This window comes from Trichechus manatus, unplaced genomic scaffold (genome assembly GCF_000243295.1).
Source record: "Trichechus manatus latirostris isolate Lorelei unplaced genomic scaffold, TriManLat1.0 scaffold00045, whole genome shotgun sequence".
NCBI classification, from domain to species: Eukaryota; Metazoa; Chordata; class Mammalia; order Sirenia; family Trichechidae; genus Trichechus; species Trichechus manatus.
Genome location: NW_004443981.1, coordinates 4,058,291 through 4,078,638, shown reverse-complemented (window position 1 = coordinate 4,078,638; position 20,348 = coordinate 4,058,291). Strand labels below are relative to the sequence as shown.

The 20,348-nt window shown below is 47.5% G+C and overlaps 1 protein-coding gene across 4 annotated transcripts in view; it reads left to right on the top strand.

Moving 5' to 3' along the window:
- Positions 1-4,818: 4,818 nt before the first annotated feature.
- The window catches only part of CCDC88C (coiled-coil domain containing 88C), a 159,449-nt gene continuing 143,919 nt past the window's right edge, over positions 4,819-20,348 (top strand). For all 4 annotated transcript variants that reach the window (XR_002824166.1, XM_004376665.2, XM_023731711.1 and 1 more), the window contains exons 1-3: positions 4,819-4,982; positions 5,722-5,822; positions 13,195-13,303. Coding sequence is in view for 3 of the 4 variants with exons in the window: in XM_004376665.2 (XP_004376722.1) it covers positions 4,923-4,982; positions 5,722-5,822; positions 13,195-13,303 (270 nt within the window). In the remaining variant the exon portion in view is untranslated. The remainder of the gene's footprint in view (positions 4,983-5,721; positions 5,823-13,194; positions 13,304-20,348) is intronic.

The window sequence follows — 20,348 nt, the reverse complement described above, 5'->3', positions numbered from 1 at the left end:
TGGTGAAAGGATACAACCCAAGAAGACATAACAATTCTAAATATATATAAACCTAACAACAGAGCTTCAAAATACATAAAGCAAAAACTGATAGAACTGAAAGAAGAAATAGAAAACTCCACAATTATAATTGGAGACTTTACCCTTCTCTCAGCAACAGCTAGAACAAGTAGACAGAAAGTCAGTAATGATAAGAGACTTAAACAACACTATCAACTAACTTGACATTATTGACACTTATAGGACACTCCACCCAGAATGCTTAATCTTTTCAAGTGCACATGGAACATTCACTAAGATAGACCATATTCTGGGCCATAAAACAAACCATAAAAATTTAAAAGAATTAAAGTCATACAAAGTATGTTCTCTGACCATAACAAAATTAAATTAGAAATAAGAAAATTTAGAAAATCCCCAAACACCTGGAAATTAAACCCACTAGTTTCAAAATACCATATGAGTCAGAGTTGGTCGCAAGAGAAATTAGAAAATATTTTCAACTGAATGAAAATTGAAACAGAACATATCAAAATTTGTGGAACGCTGCTAAAGAAGAGTAGAGAGAAACTTAGAGCATAAAGGGCTCATGTTAGAAAAGAAAGATCTCAAATCAGTGATCTAAGCTCCCACTTTAAGAAACAAGAAAAAGATGAAAGTAAACCCAAATTAAGCAGAAGGAAGAAAATAACACAGATAAGAGCAGCAATCAGTGAAATTAAGAACAGGGGAAAAAAAAACAACAAAACACTGAAGTTGATAAACCTCTAGCCAAACTAAGGGAAAAAAAAGAAATTACCAACAGCACAAATAAAAGAGGGAAGGAACATAATACGGAACCTAAACCCATTAAACTCATGGCTGTCGAGGTGATTCGGACTCATAGTGACCCTACAGGACAGAGCAGGACTGCCCCCATAAGGTTTCCAAGGCTGTAAATCTTTACGGAAGCAGACTGCCACGTCTTTCTCCCACAGAGTGGCTGGCAGGTTCGAACCGCCAGCCTTTTGGTTAGCAGCTGAGTGCTTCAACCACTGTGCAACCAGGGCTCCTATATTAAAAGAATAATAAGAGAATACTATGAGCAACGCTGTAAATTTGACAATTTAGATGAAGTGGAGAAACTCCTCCAAAGACACAAACCACTAAAGCTTGATCAAGAAGAAACAGGTAACCTAACAGTGTATAGCTACTAAAGAAATGGAATTTGTAGTTTAAAACCTTCCAGCAAAGAAAACTCCAGGCCTAGATGTCTTCACTAGCAAATTCTACCAATAACTCTATACAAAATCTTCTAGGCTATAAAAGAGGAAGGGGCACTTCCTGACTTATTTCACGAGGCTAGCTTTATTACCTTGACTCCCAAACCAGACAAACATGTTACAGAAAAGGAAAACTACAGACCAATCTCTCTCATGAACACAGATGTGAAAATTCTCACCATTTACTAGCAAACTGAATCTAACAATACATACAAACAATAAACCATCAGGACCAACTAGAGTTTATCCCAAGAATGCAAGCCTGGTTCAGCATTTCAAAGTCAATCAGTGTAATCCACCATACTGATAAATGGGACTACATAAAATTAAATAATTTTTGCGTCAAAAAAATACTATAAGCAAGGTCAAGAGAGTCGCAGGGAAAAAAAAAAAACTAATTTATATGTAGAGCCTTTAAAATTTTTTTAAAAGTCCAAAACTCCAATACAAAAAATGAGCAAAAGGCATGAACAGACGGTTCATAAACAGAGATACTAAAAAAATGGCCATAAACATGATGTTCAAGGTCACTCATAATGCCGAAAAACAGAAAAAAAACCAAACCGACTGCTATCGATTTGATTCCAACTCACAGAGACCCTGCAGGAGAGAAGAACTGCCCCATAGGGTCTCTAAGGCTGTAAATATTTACGGAAGAAGACTGCCATGTCTTTCTCCCACAGAGCAGACCTGGTGGGTTCGAACCTTTTGGTTGGCAGCTGAGCACTTCTAGCACTGCACCACCAGGCCTCCTCATGGTTGATTTAGGTCTTAACCATTAATCATATAAAGGTGTTTTCACAACCCCAGAGTTAGGACACCAGTTCAGAGCCTCCATCAGGCCCTAAAACTGCTTTGTCCTCTTCTGCCTTGTCTGTATCAGCAGAGATTTTGAGGTAACAGTGTGAAAAGCAAGGCGGCGGAGTCACTTTCCTGTTGATCTTTCAACTCCCCTTAAACAAGACAGTCTTTGTTGAATATATGCTCACCTCAAGCACAGCCAGCCACACTACGTGTCCGTCAGAGGAGGTCTGAGTGTTGCTGTGATGCTTAACAGGTTGCAGGGGAGCTTCCAGACTAAGAAAGACTAGGAAAAAAGGCCTGGCAATCTACTTCTAAAAATCAGCCAATGAAAACTCTATGTCTCACAGCGGTCTGATCCCGTTGTGCATGGGGCTGCCATGAGTCAGGGTGACTGGACAGACAACAATTCCATGCTTTACAAAGCCCTTTCACATGCATTACCTTGAACTTCAAACTTACATTGTGAAGTCACATAGGGAAAATGTTCTTATCCTGATTTTACCATTTAGAAACTTAGGAGGTAACTTGTCCAGGTCACCTGGCCCTGAGAAGCCTTTGAACCCTGCCATCTGGGCACCATCCAGTTTACCTGACCTCCGTCCAACAAGAAACAGAGGAGTTGAGCCAGATCCTTCTGATGGAGGTGAGGTGGGGTTGAGCCAAGGATGCATCAGTGATCTTGAACCAACCCAGCCGCTAACTGACGACAAAACAGAAATTCTTGACATGGCTACGGCCCGGGGATGTCAACATTCTCAGGGGAAAATTCTCTCACCACGTAGGGAAATGTAGCACTACAACTGTTGGAAAGCAGTTATCCAATGGCTTTCTTGGTGTGAAAATGTCTGCCTATCAAATAAATAACTTTAAAGGTCCCTTCTCTTCCTCTTTCCAAAAGAGTATAGTGAGTGTGAAAAAAAACAAAAACATTGGTATCCTTTACTTCACAGACCCTTTTAAGCAAAGTTGGGTGCAGCTACACATTATATCTATTTCCAACCAATCTGCATTATTAAAATGGGCAATTAAGGAATTCTTCTAACGAATTTCTAGTGCACAAGAAAGCCACATAGGCTTGGAATTTTACTTCCTCCACAGTCTCCACTTTCTTTTCTGTTATCCTGACTTCCACTTTTCTCTTTACCAGGACCAGTTACCTTCCAGTTGATTCTGACCCATGGCAACCCCATGTGTGTCAGAGGAGAACTGTGTTCCATAGGCTTTTCAATGGTTGCTTTTTCCAAAGTAGGTCGCCAGGCCTTTCTTTCCAGGTGCCTCGAGGTGGAATCGAACCTCCAACCTTTCCGTTAGCAGCTGAGCCCCTTAACCCTTTAACCCACTAAGGGACTCCCTAACTGCCCACTTGGCTCCTGGGACCACAATCTCATACCCTCACCAGACCAACGAAGATCCGACAGACCTGGGCTGCAATATTACGATTTACCCGCAGATGTCGCAGTCCCAACACTTGACCAACCAACTTTCAAAATTACCGTATTGTACTAACAACCCAACGAGCAGCCATTTAGAGTGCCACCTGTATACTTGATGAGCACTACGCTTGGTGCTTCAGGTCAACCTTGCACAAGTTCGCTCATCTATGAAATGCGTTACCGTGAAGAGTAAATTAGTTAAATCGTATAAATTGAGTGCTTTGAACAGTGACTGGATTGTAGTGTTAAATTATTACCTGCCCAAGGTGAGATGGCAGACAGGCCTGGAACTCTGGAGCCACGCTGCCCCCTCCCGCACTGTGCCGCACTGCAGTTGCCTCGGTAGAGAGGTCAGCCCCAGGACTCGCCTTCCTTCCAGTTTGGGCCCTTTTCCTTTTTCCTCTCGCTTGCCACCAAGCTGAGCTATGCCTGCCTTCTCATCCCCCAGCTGGAATCCAGCGGTGGTTCCGGGGACCCCTCTCCAGCAAAGTAGGTGTGGGGTGTTTCAGCTGGAGTGGGCCCAGGACGGTGGGGCCACATTACTGGCTTCCCGAGAGAATTTCCAGAAGGCAGGGAGCCCGGGAGGTGCACGGGTGGGGTGCAAAAGGTCGCACTCCTAAAGTCTCAATTCTGCATAAAGTTTCCTCATTGGCCTTCCGGGCCTGCGCTCCACCTGCCCTGGAGATTTAGGTTAACGGCGCGCAGGCCTGGGTGAGGTGACCACTGGCTTCTGCCACTAGCACCTGGGGAGCAGCGGCTCCGCGCAGCCGGCAGGTTACACCTGCCCGGAGCCCTCAAGGCCGCAGGATCGGGCCCCCGAACGCGTGCAGCGGACCATGGCGACCTCGCAGGGCAGTGAGTCCCACTACCCGCGCGCAGGGGCGGCACCAGGTGCGGCCGCTCCCCCGGCACCCTGCGCCGCACGTGGCGGGTAGGGGGGGTGGGGGTGGGGGGGTCCCCTGTGCCGCAGGCGCACGCGCGCAGAGAAGCACCACGTGCTGGGGCTCCAGCTCCGTGCGCGGGGAGGCTCTGCGGCGGCGCGCGGAGGCCCCACGTGCGGGGAAGCCTTGATCCGCAGGAGGAGCGTCTCCACCTCACTCCCCCACACACGTGCTGCGGCCGCCTCCCGGCGCCTCGCGCAGCCGCCCCGCGGCGGGGCTCCCGGCACCGCGAGGTGGCGCGCGGCCGCTCTGGCTCCGAGGGGCGGGGCGCCCGCATTGTTCCTCCCTGAGCGGCGGGCCCTCCCCTTCCCAGCCCGGGCGGGGCGCGGGGCCGCCGAGGCCGCGGAACGTGGGCTCGCGCCCCGCCTTTGTCTCCCGGGCGCGAGCTGCCGCAGCCCCACGCCTGCCGCTGAGGCTGGAGCCGCTTTGTGCCGCGGCGCGGGGAAGGGACGCGGGGCTGGAGCCAGCGGGCCGGCCTCAGCATGGACGTGACCGTGTCGGAGCTCATGGAGCTCTTCCTGCAGAGCCCCTTGGTGACCTGGGTGAGTGCCCGGGCTCCCGGCACCTTTGTCGGTGCACCGGTTCTTCGCTTGTCGGGCTGGGGTCCCTGTAGACCCGATCCTGTCAGGCCTGGCGGCAGCCCCCGGACGCGGGGACGCAGCAAGTGGCTCCCTGCCCGGGTCCGGTCTGCGCACCGGAGTCTGGAGGCGTTTCCAACTCTGGAGCCCGCGGCGCTCCCGGCCGGGCCGAGGGCCGAGCGGTTACACCTGTTCCCGCCGGGGTGCTGGGCTGGCGGTTCCGGAACGCACAGGGTCCGAGCGGTCACTTCCCCCAGCCCTGGCTCGCAGGGTTTGACCGCTCCTGAAAGTGACCCTACTCCTCAGACGTGACCCTGTGTAGATTCTGAGCCCCCTCAGACCAGCCGGTCGACGGCGGTGACCCTTGGGAATTGGGGGGCGCCGAGTGGAAACGTGAACAGACTCGGGTGGGCGCGGTGCTTTTCGGTGGACTTGAAACGTGAGAAATATATTGAAAAGTTTGTTTTATTTTTTCTCCGTTCTGGGACGCTGGAGAAAAGTGGCGAGGAAGTTTGCCTCCTGCTGTCTCTCGTCTGTTGCCTGGTGCAGGGAGGGAGGAGGTGCTGGGAGAAGGGGGAGGTTAGTGCCTGCTGGAGGGTGGGTGGGTTTGGGTGACCCCTTGCGCACATGGCCCGCGACGGCTTTAGACTGTTTGTCCGCGTGGGGTGACTTGTCCTATCTTCTCCGCGCCCTGTCCCCGCAGGTGAAAACTTTTGGCCCATTCGGAAGCGGCGACCAGGACAACCTGACCATGTACATGGATTTAGTGGACGGCATCTTTTTGAATCAAATCATGTTGCAAATGTAAGTTGTCCTCTTCAGGGAGGAAAAAAAGAGTGATGCTTTAGCAATCTAGAAGTTTTAATAAGGTTATGGAAACGGATTGTAAGGTTGCAGTGGGAGGGATTTTTGCAGGCGTGGCCCCCGGTATTTCAGTGTTCCGGTGTCTTTTTGCCGTCCATGCGTGATCGAAGAACTCCACGGCAACGGGCTGGTAGCTTTGATAAAATTTGGAATTGATTGATTTCTCATCCACATGGGTAGATAGGGCAGTTGACTTCAATCTCTGATAGTTAACTGTGGTTTGCGCAACGAGCAGTGAAATGAAAAAGCCCCCTTTCTTTTGGGAGGCACAAAACTAACAGAACGTGTCTGGTTACAGGAAGTGTAGGATGGGTAGAACGCCTGGTTTTGAGCTTCTTTCGTGTCATCTTTTTTCAGTTGCCCGTAGCAAGTGTAGTCGGTTAAGTACCTTCGCATGAAATGGGTTTGAAAGTCACTTTGTTAGGAGAGGGACAGAGGGGGTCAGTTACCATGGTGTTTGTTTTGAAGCATGTGGCTTAAACAGGGACTTGGTAAGAGTTACACTTGGTGGCATGTACATCTGACCACATCCTTTCCTGTTGCTGAATTCTGCAGAGCCTGCCTGCCCGCCTGCCTGTTTGACAGCCTATCACTATGTAGGTGTCGGGCTCCTACGGCTGCGTTCTGTTTTTAACTTAGAAACTGTAGGGAACATATTGGAATTGAGTGTCACTATCGTTCATAGCCAGTGGAAGCAAAAGAAAACATCCTAATGTTGTCTGCGGATCAAAGTTTATGCCTGAGTACTAAGCAAGTTGTCATACTTGAGCATAAACTCATTAGTTCATGAGAGTTAGGTTTGCTTGTGGCCCACGAAGGAGGAGGGGCTGTTTGCTTTGGCATATGCAGAGAGTGTTTTAAATAGATTCTACCTAAAAATGTCTGTTAAAAAAAAATTCCAAGAACATTGCTCCTTTTGTTTTAATAAGTTATTTGGTGTATGCTGTGGGAGAGAGACTTCAGTCTGTTTTTTTTTTTAGAAAAAAAAATAACCCACTACCAGTCTTTCCCGTTTGATTCTGAAAAGAGAAATCTGTCATCAGCTTTGGTGGCACTTCTAGGATAACCAAAAAAAAAAAAAAAAAAACCCACCAAACCCATTGCTGTCAAGTCGATTCCAACTTACAGTGATCCTACAGGACAGATAGAACTGCCCCAAAGGGTTTCCAAGGCTGTAAGTCTTTAGGGAAACGGACTGCCACATCTTTCTCCCTGCCACATCTTTCTCCTGTGGAGCAGATGATGGGTTCAAACTGCCGACCTTTTAGATAGCAGCAGAGCACTGTAACCACTGTGCCACCAGCGTACCGTTCTAGGACAACATCGATGAGAAGGCGTTTTCTTGGGGTTGCCTCATGGCATATGTGAGCTCTAGCGGCTACCCCCCACCATTCTGTTAGACCCCGAATATTATTGAATTCCATTGGTCAGTGACCAGTGGAACTTAGCCTGCCCTTCCCCAAGCCCAGGACTGTTTAATTTAAAAAACCAGCAGTCTGCCCAGTCTGTTCATTCAGCTTTTACACCCAGGCTGTGGGGAACAAAAGCCTGGGGACTGTTTCTCTTTCTTCACTGACCTTTGGAATTCCTGAAGCGTTTACCACTTGCTTGTAAATCAGGAAAGCCTGTCTGAATGGGTCTCTGAGAAATGCTAGCTCATCACTTGTTCGCATTTGGCCTGTAGCTAAATTCAGTTAAAGCCCTCCCCACCACACCCCACCCCGGAAATTTTAAATGTTTTTTTTCTCCTTTGTGATAAGCCAAGGTGATCAGTCTGGAAGTGGGAGCTGGCTGGGTGCTCTCAAGAGTGCAAGCAGTGCTTCTGGGTACCCCTGGCCAGGGCCAGGCTCAGAGAGGAAGGGAGCGGGGAAGCCCGTGGGTGGCTTTCCAGAACAAAAAGAGAGAGAGTGGTAGGGTGGGCGCGGTGCCACCAGCTGCACATGGCTTACTGATTGGGTGATCAGAAGAACCTAGGCTCTGGGTGATAGAACTTGGTTTGCCTCTGGAAGTGGGTGGGGATGGATAGAGGGGGCACAGGATCTTTTGGGGGTGATAGAAATGTATTTTATATTGATTGGGTATGCTTCATTTTCCAAAATTCATCAAGCTACAACTTAAGATATGTGCATTTCCTCTATGTAAAAATTACCTAAATTAAATAAAAAAACCCTGGCCCCAGTGTCTGGGTCGCCAGCCTGGGTTTGAGCCTAGGTCTCCCTCATCCTAGCAGTGTGATGCAGGGCAGGTCACTCAGTACCTCAGTTTCCTCATCTGTAAAATGGGAAGTAAAGTACCTTGTTGAAGAGACGGTTGTGAGAATTGAGTGAGATGATGTGCTGATGTTTAGCTGAGCTGGTATTTAGTAAGTGTTGGTGTCAGCTATTTTCTGATGTATGCACCATCCTAATCCATAAGGGCTTGGTGGCACCCCATAAAAGTTCATTTTGTTTTTCAGCCTACTTATTTCCCTGTGTTCTTAGTTCCCTAGATCTAAGAGATCTAAGGCAAACTGGACTCTGGGACCCAGGTCCTAGCCCTGCGTCTAACACTGTCCTTTTGTCCTGCCTCTGTTTACTTCTGCCAAATGGAGATGTGTCTCAGGCTAACTAAGTTAGCAGGTAAGTGATAAGGCCCTCTGCCTTATCTCGCATGCTCACAGCTCCACTGTGTGCTCCTCCCCGCGTTGGTAGGACCTGAGGACATTGCAGAGCGCATTATTGCTGATGGTGGCTGGCCCCAAGGGAAGAGGCCTATTACCTAACACTTCAGAGCCATATGGAGGCTGGCTGGGCATCACGTGATTGCACCTGGGCATTGTCTCTGGCAACTGAAGAAGGTTGCGGTGGTAGTCTCCCCCCACCCCCGGCCCTGGCCTCCCAGTGACATCAGTGCTTGGAAGTAGGAAAGCCCATGGGCTCAGCTTTCAGGCGAGGCCCAGGGCGAGGAGAATTCCTGAATGAGAGTGCGGCTGAATAGTGCCTCTGTGAACGCAGCTTCTCTGAGCGCCCGTGGTACCCAAGGGAAAACAAGGGCTCTGATTAGCTTGGGACAGATTTTTCACTGTCTCCTAGGAGAGTAATTTAAGGGTGTTGACTCTAGCGTCATGCAGACATATTAAAGTTCCTGTCTGTCACTTACTATTTCTCTTACCCTGGGAAAATTATGTAAGCTCTCTAAGCCTCAGTTTCCTGATCCGTAATATGGGGATGATATTTTGTAGTGCTTGGGGGGAGTAAATCAGATTATGCGTATACAGACATAAAACACATGCCAATTGTTATTATTGCTATTTGACCCTTTGGGGAAACTTTCGTGAAGAATGAGGCCCAGAGTTGGGTGTGAGTGTGTGCATGCATGTGTGTGTGCAAGCATGTGTGTGTGCAGGCGTGCAGGCGCCAGTGCACACCTTGTCCTGTAAGAGCAGGCGCTCAATGTCGTAGCTGTTCAGTGTATTTGGGAGGTCGAGGCTGAGAGTTTGTGCCCTCATGAGGCCTGGGGTAAGTTCGGTGCCATTTGCTTTGTTCAGATTCCTTTCTGACCCTTGGTGCTCGCTACAGGATTCGGGATAATACATTAATTATTCAGAGCCTGGAAACAGTTTGCGTTTCTAGAAAAGTATTTGAAGGATGATAGTTTTTCCCCTGTGTGCTTGAAGAAGAGTTGTGTTCCCGTTTTGCAGATCAGCGGACGATAAAAGTCTCAGTAGCTATTGGTTGAATGAGTTTGTGTTGTAGCAAAAAGATTTTTATTCATAAGCTTAGTAGGTTCCTTTTTGGTGGCAGGTATAATACTCTTTGCAGGGACTTTGAGTCCTTAAGAAGTTCAGAGAAGAGTCATTCATCGTAGGAGAATAGGACCACGTAGAGATAAGCAAGATAAAAATTGCCTGTCGTTCTACCATGCAGAGGTAGCAGTGTGAATATTCTGGTGCCTTCCAGATGTTATCCCTAGTGTATTTTTTTACAAATACGGGCCCGTGCTACTGTTTTTTAATATCCTGTTTGCTTTTTCTTTTTTAATATTGTGTTTTAGGTGAAAGTTTACGTAGCAAATAGGGTTCCCATTTAACCATTTCGTATATAAACTGTTCCGTGACATTGGTTACAGTTTTCACAGTGTGTCAGCGTTCTCATTATTTCCGTTCTGTTTGTTCTGCTTCCATTGATCTAGCTTCCCTTCCCCTCCTTGCCTTCTCTTCTTTGCTCTTGGGTAAAGGTGGACCGTTCGGTCTCATGTAGTTGATTGTTTAAGGGACACATCTACTGGCGAGTGATACTGTTTATTTTATAAGCCAATCTGTTACTTGGCTGAAAGGTGGTAACAGCCTGTTTTTAACCTACCGCATAGTATGGCCATCGCCTCTGTCCGAGTCAGTTCACGGCATCTCAAGCCAGTGTTAAATTTAGGAAGTCTTTGGACTTGGAACTCTCCAGGTTTGGCCCAGCTGGCAGACACTTGCATCCATGTCTCTGTCCTGTCCTCTAATAGCCTGCTGCTGGACTGTGGGCTTTATGTCCTGGGGCTGACACGTAAAGAAGATCCTTGCTGTTAATGACAACTTTGGGGAAGTGCGATCGTGCAGTGGTTATGATAATATCCTCTTCCAGGGATAGAGAACCAAATACAGCCCAGGCTCACTAATGCAGACCTGGGCTTCGTAAAACTATAGCCTTTTAGGGCTAGGGGGAGCTGTGGGCATTTTGCAGATGAGCACCCAGACGCCCAGAGAACCTTGGCCAGTCCTGGGAGCTGGGCTGAAGTCCCTGTCTCCCGTTTGCAAACCCTGCAGCGTGGAGAGGTGGAGGCTCACGTGTAGACAGGCTTCCCTGAACCATCACTGAGCCTTTTGATTTGTTTCCTGATAACCTCTGTTTACCCTGAGAGCCTGCCTTAAAGGAGGGAACGCTGCTGCTGCTGCTGGTGATTAGTGGAATTACTTATACGGTAAATGTCAAGGTTCTTTTGGAGTGTTGTTTCAGTTAGGGATTGCTTCCCAGAATAAAAGCAGGCATGGTCAGAGGCTTCCCTGGCTGTTAGCTGATGGAAACCCAGGTCCCCAGCCTCCCCAGCCCCGTGAGGCGAACCCCCACAGTGTATGCCTGGGCCTCCCATCTCTGCAGAGGTCCTATTGGACTCAAGTGAAAGCTGGGACCGCAGTAACAGTGAAATAGAAAAGCCCTAAATGTTCCCTTAGTTCTGCTATTTTAAGAAGCACATTTGCCACTTCATGAAATTGCTTCTCATCTCTTAAAGCATCTCCAGGAGAGGCAGGCGAATTGCACCTTTAGGGTAAATTGTTTTGTAATGCCAGGTACACTTCTGTAGCTGAAAATGCCTTTGTGGTTTAAATTCTGAATGCCCCCTCTCTTCCTAAATTAATTTCCACTGAACTGTTAACCTTTATTTTCTCAGTAATGAATGGCTCCAAGAGAAGCATGTAACATGTAAATGCCTTGGCCAGACTCCATCACTGCATGGGGAACAATAGGAATGTCACATGGTAGTTGAAAAGATCTCCTCTGGTTGCCTTGAGGTACCCACGTGACAGTTTTAGGGGATACATGATGCCCGAATAAAGTCCACAGCTGATTGTTATGTGAAAGGGTTTGCCTTACACGTAACCCAATATAAGGCCTCATGGTGTAAATCTCAAATATTTACTTAATGGTTGAATTTTAAACAGCTTTTCTATTCCAAAAACATTGTACTTCCAGTGCCACTTGAAGTGATTTCTTATTTGTGGTTTTCTACCAGTTGTTGGCTTTGAATAAGCCCAGTGGCATTGAGATTTATTTCCTGAACTCCCGAAAACCCCCTTCCTGTGCTACTCTCGGCAGCGAGGGCACCATTTATGAGGAAGGAGGAAGAAGTCTGCCTGTCCTTCATCCACCGGCCCCCGGAAGGCTCCGTACCCTATCACAGGGCTTGGATGACAGGCAAATGTCAAGGCAGGTCCTCATTTGAATCAGACATCCTTTGCGGTGTCTTGGGACAGTCGTGTGGCAGAGAGGGCTTTGTTATGGAAAGCAGTGTGCCGTCCATGGGGAGGTGGAAGCTAAATCACTTTTACCGAGTCAGTTCTCTTCCCAAATAGGAAGCATTTTTTGACACTGAGAATTTCGATTAATGTCTCTGTACGTAGATAAGTGAAATGATAAATCACTTGATTTCAATTTCTAGTTTCATCTCAACCAGACCTGCCTTTTGCCAGAGATTGGAAAATAAATGACACTTAGGGGGTCTCCCACGTGAGTTATTTGTATCTCTGAACCAGTTGCCATGAAGTTGATTCTGACTCCATGTGGGTCAGAGTAGAACTGTGCATTGTAGGGTTTTCAATGACAGATTTTTCAGACGTTGATCGCGAGGCCTTTCTTCCCGCCTGTGGTTGGACTCAAACCCCCAACCTTTCAGTTAGCAGCGAGCGTGTTAACTGTCTGCAACACCCAGGGACTCCCTTTGTGTCTGCTCTTTGTGTTTCTTGGTAGAGCGCATTGCACGCATTGTCACAGACTGATTATGTCGGTTTTTCACAATGGAATTGTGTTCCTGGAATGGACATCACAGGCAGGACCAGCCCAAGTCAGTTCCTGAGGGAGGTGGGAGGACCTGAGTTACACAGAATGTTAAAGGTTCTATTGGTTTACCAAGCCAGGAAATGTAGCATTGCTTTTTCCTTTCCTACCAGTCTTGAGTAGGAGCCCTTGTGGCGTGATTAAAGTGCTTGGCTGCTAACCGAAAGGTCAGTGGTTCGAACCCCACATCAGCTCTGCGGGAGAAAGATGTGGCAGTCTGCTTCCGTAAAGATTTACAGCCTTGGAAACCCTGTGGGGCAGTTCTACCCTCCCCTCTAGGGTTGCTATGAGTCAGAATCAACTCGATGGCAATGGGTTTTGGTTTTTGGACCTTTCTTGATATTTCATATATTTTGATTGGTTTCAGCCTTTAATCCTTTTAGTCTGGAAATATTTTTTTGGTTAGGTTTTTATCCCTTATAACCTTTTTGTATCTGCATTTGCATATGGTTATCGGTGGGTGGGAGCAGAAATAATGTTGATTAGGGGCCTATAGTGAGCTAGGGGCTTTGATTCGTTATCTCATTGCAAACCAGAACAGCCCCGTGGAGTAGTTTGGGAGCAGGAAGGTTCCTCGCCTGAGACCCAGTGGCAGAATCAGGATTTGAATTGAGCCATGCGGTCACGGCCTGGCAGTAACTGGGCTTGGGGAGGACTAAACGCTTGATGGCAGCTGGGAAAGGACGTGTGGCAGATACTGGGAGATGCCGTTTCCATTCTTGTGTTTCTTTCCCTAGAGATCCCAGGCCAACAAACCAACGCATCAACAAGCACGTCAACAACGATGTGAACCTTCGCATTCAGAACCTGACCATCTTGGTGAGGAACATTAAGACCTACTACCAGGTAAGGGAAAGGAGCCTGGGTGGTGCAGTGGTTAAACTCTCAGCTGCTGACTGAACGGTTGGTGGTTCTAACCCACCCAGCCGCTCCGTGGGAGAGAGATGTGGCCGTTTGTTTCTGTATAGATTACAGCTTTGGAAACCTTGTGGGGCAGTTCTACTCTGTCCTGTACGGTCACAATGAGTCGTCATCGACCCAACAGCGATGGGTAATGGGTTTACTAGGTAAGGGCGGTGCTCATGTGTGTCTGGAAATGTCATCACTGAATGGTTTCCCCTCAGGAAGCCGAGAGGATATGGTGTTCGTGTTTAGGTATTTGCGTGCTGACCCTTGGTGTGTTTGATTTGAACCCTTATTTTTTGGTGTGGTGAAAAGGGTTGGATGTTGTAGTCGGTTTCCTGTTAGCAGGTGCTCTTTGAGCTTGGTGCACAGCCCATGCCTTGCACCGTAGGACCCCAGAGGAGCTCGTTCACAGCTTCATCCCCACGTGCAGTTGAATGGGTCTGGCTGCAGTGGCTCCCTGCTGGGCCAGCCCCACAGCCCTGGCTCAGTAGGCCTCTGTACAGGAGTAACTCAGAGGGCTGAGGGAGAGAAGTGACCGCAGAACGGTTGTGTGCGAGCCGAAGAGGTAATCAGCAGGCCTCCAGGTAGCAAACACATGGAGTGTCCACTTTTCGGGTGCTCACGTGCCTGGTTGGAGTAATGGTCGGTGGGTCAGGTGAGCAGCCACACCCCAGCCTTGGGAAGGTTGGTTAAGAGTCTTTGATGATGTTCATGATCTTTGTGTGACCAGCACTGATACAGGAGCCCTTGCTGCTGTTTTCAACATGAGTTTGAAATGGGATGGGAGAGGGGGCACTTCAACAGGCAGGACCCCCTAACCTGGTCTGCTGGGAGGGGTGGGGAATGCTCCTCGGAGGAGGTGACACCTGAGCAGAGTTTTGAGGGCAACTAAGTCTCCAAGTTTGGAGGGTCATGGGAAGGAGAGAAAGGGAGATGAGTAGTCAGGGAGAGCAGTGGTGTGGAGGCCTGAGACAGAGCTCCGTCCCTGGCTCCGTCCGGATCGGCATCTCCACAGTTACTGCATGCAGGCCTGTTTACCAAATTTCAGATGAGTCAAAACCAGGGCTTTGAACCGGTTCTTTCTGGTTCGAACCCCTGCTGAGAATTTGCATTTCCACCCCAGATGTACTAAATCAGAATCATCATTTTAACAAGATCCCCAGGTAATTCTTATGTATAATAAATTTTGAGAACCACTGCTCCACTAGTGGTTCTCAGAATTGGTCCCTAACCAGCAGCATTAGCGTCACCTGGGAACTTGTTAGAAGTGCAAATTCTCAGCAGGGGATCCAACTGGAACGAACAAGTTTGAAGCCCTGTGCTCAAAACTCGAAGAACTCAAACAGAAACCTGTACGCCAGTGTACACTGCAGCACTTTTCACAATAGCCAAAAGGTGGAAACAGCCGAAATGTCCATCAGCAGATGGATGGATAAACAAAGTGTAATATAGCCATATAATGGAATATTACACAGCCCCAAAGAGAAAGGAAGTCCAGATGCATGCCACAACACGGATGAACCTTGAAAGTGTCATCTTGAGTGAAATAAGTCAGTCGCAGAAGGACAAATATCGTACAATCTCACTTATATGAAATAAGCAAATCTATAGAAACCGAAGATTATTAGTGGTTACCGAGGGTGGGAGGGAGGAGGAAAGGGGGAGTTTTTGTTTGGGGGGCATTGAGTGTATGTTAATGGTGGTGGAATATTTTGGCAAAAGGACGCGAGAATGGTTGCGTAAGATGAAAGAAATGCGATCGATGTCCGTGTACTGTAAACGTGGAAGTTACAGTATTGGCAGATGTGTTAGAGTGTATATTTTCACCCCACACAAAAAACCAAAAAGCCGGGAAGGATGTGAACATGAGAGATAATAGAGAATCAAGATTCAAAACGGGCTTGCAGGGCTGGCCGGAGCCGGGTTGATACTCAGTAGGTGTGTCCCAGTCTGCACGTGGCTGATTGCAGCGCTGACGGCCTTAGGTGAGGTGGAGCGCTCCCTAGGGTGCAGGTCAGGTTTCCCGCCCCTGGGAGTGGCGGAGCACAGCTAGGCGCTGTAACAGCTAGGGCTGTGAGCGTGCTGTCCTCTGTTGTTGCTGGCCGCGGCAGGACCGGGGCGGATTATCCTTGCTCACCAGATTGTCTGTAGTGAACAGTTTCTTATCTTTTCCCCACTTCAGAGATTCTGCTTCCAGATATGGCTGGCAGCTGTCTCCCTCCCAATCCCACAGCACCTTCCTACAGAATCAAAGCCTCTTTTCAAATTTACAGTCCCTGACAGGGACCGATGACCCAGTAAGCAAGGTGAGCACAGGCTTACTTGGGCTTACTTACTAATCTGTAGTGAACGATTTCACAGGTTAACAGTTTTGAAGATGTGGTGAAACCCATGTGAAGTTGTTCACTACAGATTAAAAAGTAGGCACAAGTAAGTCTGTGCTTCGCTTGTCTATTGGATAATCCGCCCCTCACCACAACCCCTGCCATTGGTGACCAGCAGCTTGTGGGAGTCCAGGCCCAGGCCAGACAGAAGGGCCTTGAGACTGTGTCAGTGTGAGAGGCTCTTTGCCGCCCGTGGGGCACTGTTTAGAGTCCAGAAGATGGACAGCAATCACACGAAGGAGAAGATGACCATCCCAGAGTCTCAGGGTCCAGGAAGACTTAGGAAAGAGGATCACGCATCCTGCTCTCCACTGTCAGCTCTCTGAGGGCAGGGCTGTGGGGGCCGGAAGCCTCTGCCTGTTCTGAGGCCATGGGCAGTCAGAGTTGATTGAAAGCACCTGTTGAGGGTTGCAGAGTGGCCGTTGCCTCCATCCTGCTCAGGTGGAGAGATGGCAGAGATGTTGGCGTTAAGGGCTGACTCACATTAATTGTTCACAGCGGTCTTCTGTGTACTCTTTCCTTCATGTTTCTTTTAAGGTAAAGTTATTTTTAAGTTCTCATCCTATAAGTAATACATGCCCTTTATAAACAGCTTGTACAACAAACAAGTAGAAAGAAAAAAGAACCACCCACCAGAATCCCACCACCCGAAGACAATCACTATTAACATTTTTATGTCTCTTCCCAGTCATGTGAATGAATACTTTTTGTTTTACGTGGCTGCGGTGGTGCCATATATATAATTGCATATCCTGCCTTTATTCCCTCCCACCTAATACTGTAGCATAAACATAATTGATGGTTATTGTAAAGGGCTATTCAAGAATGTTTTCCAAAAGAACTACTGCCCAGTCCCCTTTCCCCTCTTTGAAAGTAGCCCTTCAGGATGTAAGGGCTGAGAAGTAATGGGAGGCAAGTGTTGGTCCGGCCAGCGAGGGTGAGCGGTCACCCTGAGTGAGTGGGGCTTGCCCTTGCCTCTGGCTTTTCAGTGGACACATCAAGGTCACGGACTCTTGCCCTGGGTCTTGTTTTCCCCTTCTTTCCTGAGGCACAGCGTTCGGAAGGACGGGGGCCTCTTGAATAGCATGGGCGTGTTTCATCAGGAAGTTCAAGTTTTGCCTCTTGAAAACCTGTGGGGACAAGGGGTCTTCCTTTTCCTGGGGCATAGAAGGTGGGTGAATACCAACATGGCCAGGATTCAGTCTGACTCGAGTGGGGGCATTTCTGGTCCTGTTCCCTGACCTACTGCGCTGGAATCTTTGGGGACGGGGCCCTGGAACCTGCATTTTAGCCAGTGGCCCAGCTTTTTGAGTCTGATCATCGGCCCGACAGGATTGAGGGGGTAGAGCAGTGGCTCTCAAAGTATGGTTCCCTCCCCGGGATTCTGGTGCACACACAACTTTGTGAGCCACTGGGTTAGAGCTTTTCGCATGATGTTGAGAAGAGCAAGCTTCACCCAGGTCTCCTGGGCCAGAGGGAGCCCGGGAGTTCTCCCAGGGGACTCCTTCTCCAGCACGTACGTACCTCACCTCCCCTGGGACGGGAAGGCAGAGTCTTGGCAGCCACCATGGTTGGGCGGGGGGGAGTGCAATGATGAGAAAGTGACCAGAGGGAGCAGGGCTGTCAGTGATGGGGCCTTCCAGAAGGGGCAGAGAAAACCAGAGTCTGCAGGACCTTGAAGAGAGAGTGCCTGGTTTAGTCTCTGCATTTTAAAGAAGAAAAAACTGATTGTTCCAAAGCGGGGACCCCAACTCTCTAGGGACACACTCCCCGCAAGACAGGGCATCTGCCGAGGGGACTGGAGGAAAGGCATGCCTGGACCAGAACTGCATCACGCCTCCTGGTTGGCCAGTTTTGAGCCCGGTGTCTTACGATTCTTGTTTTACTCATTCAGCAGCCAGGCTCTTTTTATCTGTCTTTTCTTTTTTTTTATAAAACCTTTGACTTTTCTAATGACTCCATTTTTACATTCAGAACCTTGCATATTTGCATCAAACGCATATTTATTTTATCGCAGAGCCAGTATGGAGGCTAGTGTAGCAGAAACCCACAGTGTCACAGATTGCTGAAGTGTGTTTATTCTTGGGGGGCTGTGCAGTACGTCCCCCTGTCCCAGCATCCGTGATCTTGCTCCTTCTCCAGACAGATACAGCATAATTATCATGTGAAGTTTCTGAGGTTTCTTTAGCATCGTGCTTATGGGATCCACTTCAAACAGTGGCTCGAATAATTTATTTTGATGTGTTTTGATGGAGAAGTACATCTTTGCCTTTGAGTCCACGTGTGGCTAACACCAAAAAAATCAGTTGCTGTCTAATCGATTCTGACTCATGGTGACCCCGTGTGTGTCAGAGTAGAACTGTGCTCCATAGGGTTTTCAGTGACTGATTTCTCAGAAGATCACCAGGCCTTTCTTCTGAGGTGTCTCTGGGTGGATTTGAACATGCAACCTTTTGATTAGCAGCAGAGTGGTTAACTGTCTGTGCCACCTAGGGACCCCCACATATGGCTATCTACTCTGACATCAGGATCCTTAGATGGATTTAGCATGTAACAGAGAAAAAATAAGTCGGAGACCAACCTGCAGGACTGACTCTGAGGTGGGAAATTTAGTAAGTTTCTTTGAGTTTCTCCCCTCCCAGACAGTGCTGCTGCTTCTCATTTGCCCAGTGAAGGGGTGGGTCTTTGTGATCGTAAACGTCCACAGTCTGATGACCTGAGCTTTAGAGTTTAAGATCAACTTGAGAAAGTTTTGTTTTAGAGATCCTTGAACTTGACTTTTCTCACTTTTGGTCTCGTCTTGCTCAGAAGGCCAGAATGGACCCCGAGTGTTCTTGATCTGAAATGAAACCACAGAATAAATACAGCCCAAGGTTGCCTTATCTTCTGTAGTCATGTTTCGTTTTCCTTTATTGCTTTGAAAAATGTAAAATAAGCACCCACATACTCATTGTTCAAAATGAGCGTGTGGATATTTTTCGTCTTCAGACTTTTTTTTTGTTTTTAAGAAGTAGTTTTTTTCTGATAAGGTAGAAATCCACAGAATGCCTCTACTAAGTCCGGTTATCCTTCCCGCCCTCCTTGGAGATATCCACTGCCATTCATTTGGAAGGTTTCCAGTTCATATTTTTGTACTCTTTCTAAATATATATGTATGTTATACACACGTACATACACATGTTCTTGTTACTTGCTGTCAGGTCGGCTCTGACTCAGAGTGACCTTGTGTAGAACAGAATGAAGCATTGCCTGGTCCTGCGCCATCCTCACAATTGTCCGTGTGTTTGAGCCCATTGTTGCTGCCACTGTATCCATGTATTGCTTTGTGTGATCTGTAAAAACAACTTCCATAAATGGTAGCTCACCGTTTGTAACTTTCCCCCACTCAACCTTGTTTTTGAGATCCTTCTGCTTGGGTCTCTGTCTGTGGCAGTTGTATTAGATAAGCACACTGTCAGAATTAGCTTTAGAAATGTGCACACTCGGTTTAAGAAATGAGAGACTTTTGTCCCAAGTAAGAATAGAAGGAAATGCACACATTTGACATTGTTGATGGGAACAATATATTAAACGCTCATGGCCCTGTTTCATGTTTGTGGACTAGAGGTTTTAGTTGTAGTTAAATCTCCTTAGCAGTTTACGTGCTTTGACAGGTAGTGTCGGTGAGCAAGGGAACTTAAAGAGTCTGTTCAGGCCATATCTATAAGTACAAGTGGAATTTGGTTTATGAATAATACATCGGACTGAATTTGGAGAGGAGAAACTAGTTTCTCCACTTTTTTGACTAAATGGATTTAAAGAGCAGGGCTGTGAGGTGGATGTTCTTGATTTTGAAGCTTATATCTATGTTCTGAAGACATTTAAAATAACATTTCTCTTAATTATAAAAATATTTTCTGATTACATGTTGGAAAATATAAAAGAAAATTAAATTTGCCTGTTATCTCACTGCCCAGTGATAACCATTGTGAGTACGATGGGGTGTATGTGTGTACGTGTTATGTATTTCGAAGTGTGGATCATATCATTCATACTGTTTTCTAATCTTTTTTCCTGATTTACTGTGTAGTAAGCATTTTTTCATGTCATCAAATATTCTTTTATAATAAGAGTTTTGGTGTCTACATGGCGTTTTGTCGTGTGACTACATAACTACCGTTGATAATTTCTCAGAATTAGGAACTATACCACCGTGAACATACTTGGCACATAAATCTTTCAATGAATACTTTTATTTCCTTGGGATAAATTCCTGGAGTGGAATTTTTGGGTCAGAGGCCATGACTACTTTGAGGGCTTTTGCTACTTCTTGCCAGAGGTGCCTTATTTATAGGCCTCTTGTTTTTCTTTGGTGAATTGCTCGCTCCTGCCTTCACCCATGGGGAGCGTGATTGTTAAATTGCATTGTCTATATTGCTGTCAAGTGCTGAAGGTTTCATGTCTCTACCATGGCACAGTGGTTAAGTGGTGATCTGCTAACCAAAAGGTTGGCGGTTCAAACCCACCAGCTTCTCCAAGGGAGAAAGATGTGGCAAGTTGCTTCCGTAAAGATTTACAGCCCTGGAAACCATATGGGGCCATTCTCCTATGTCCTATAGGGT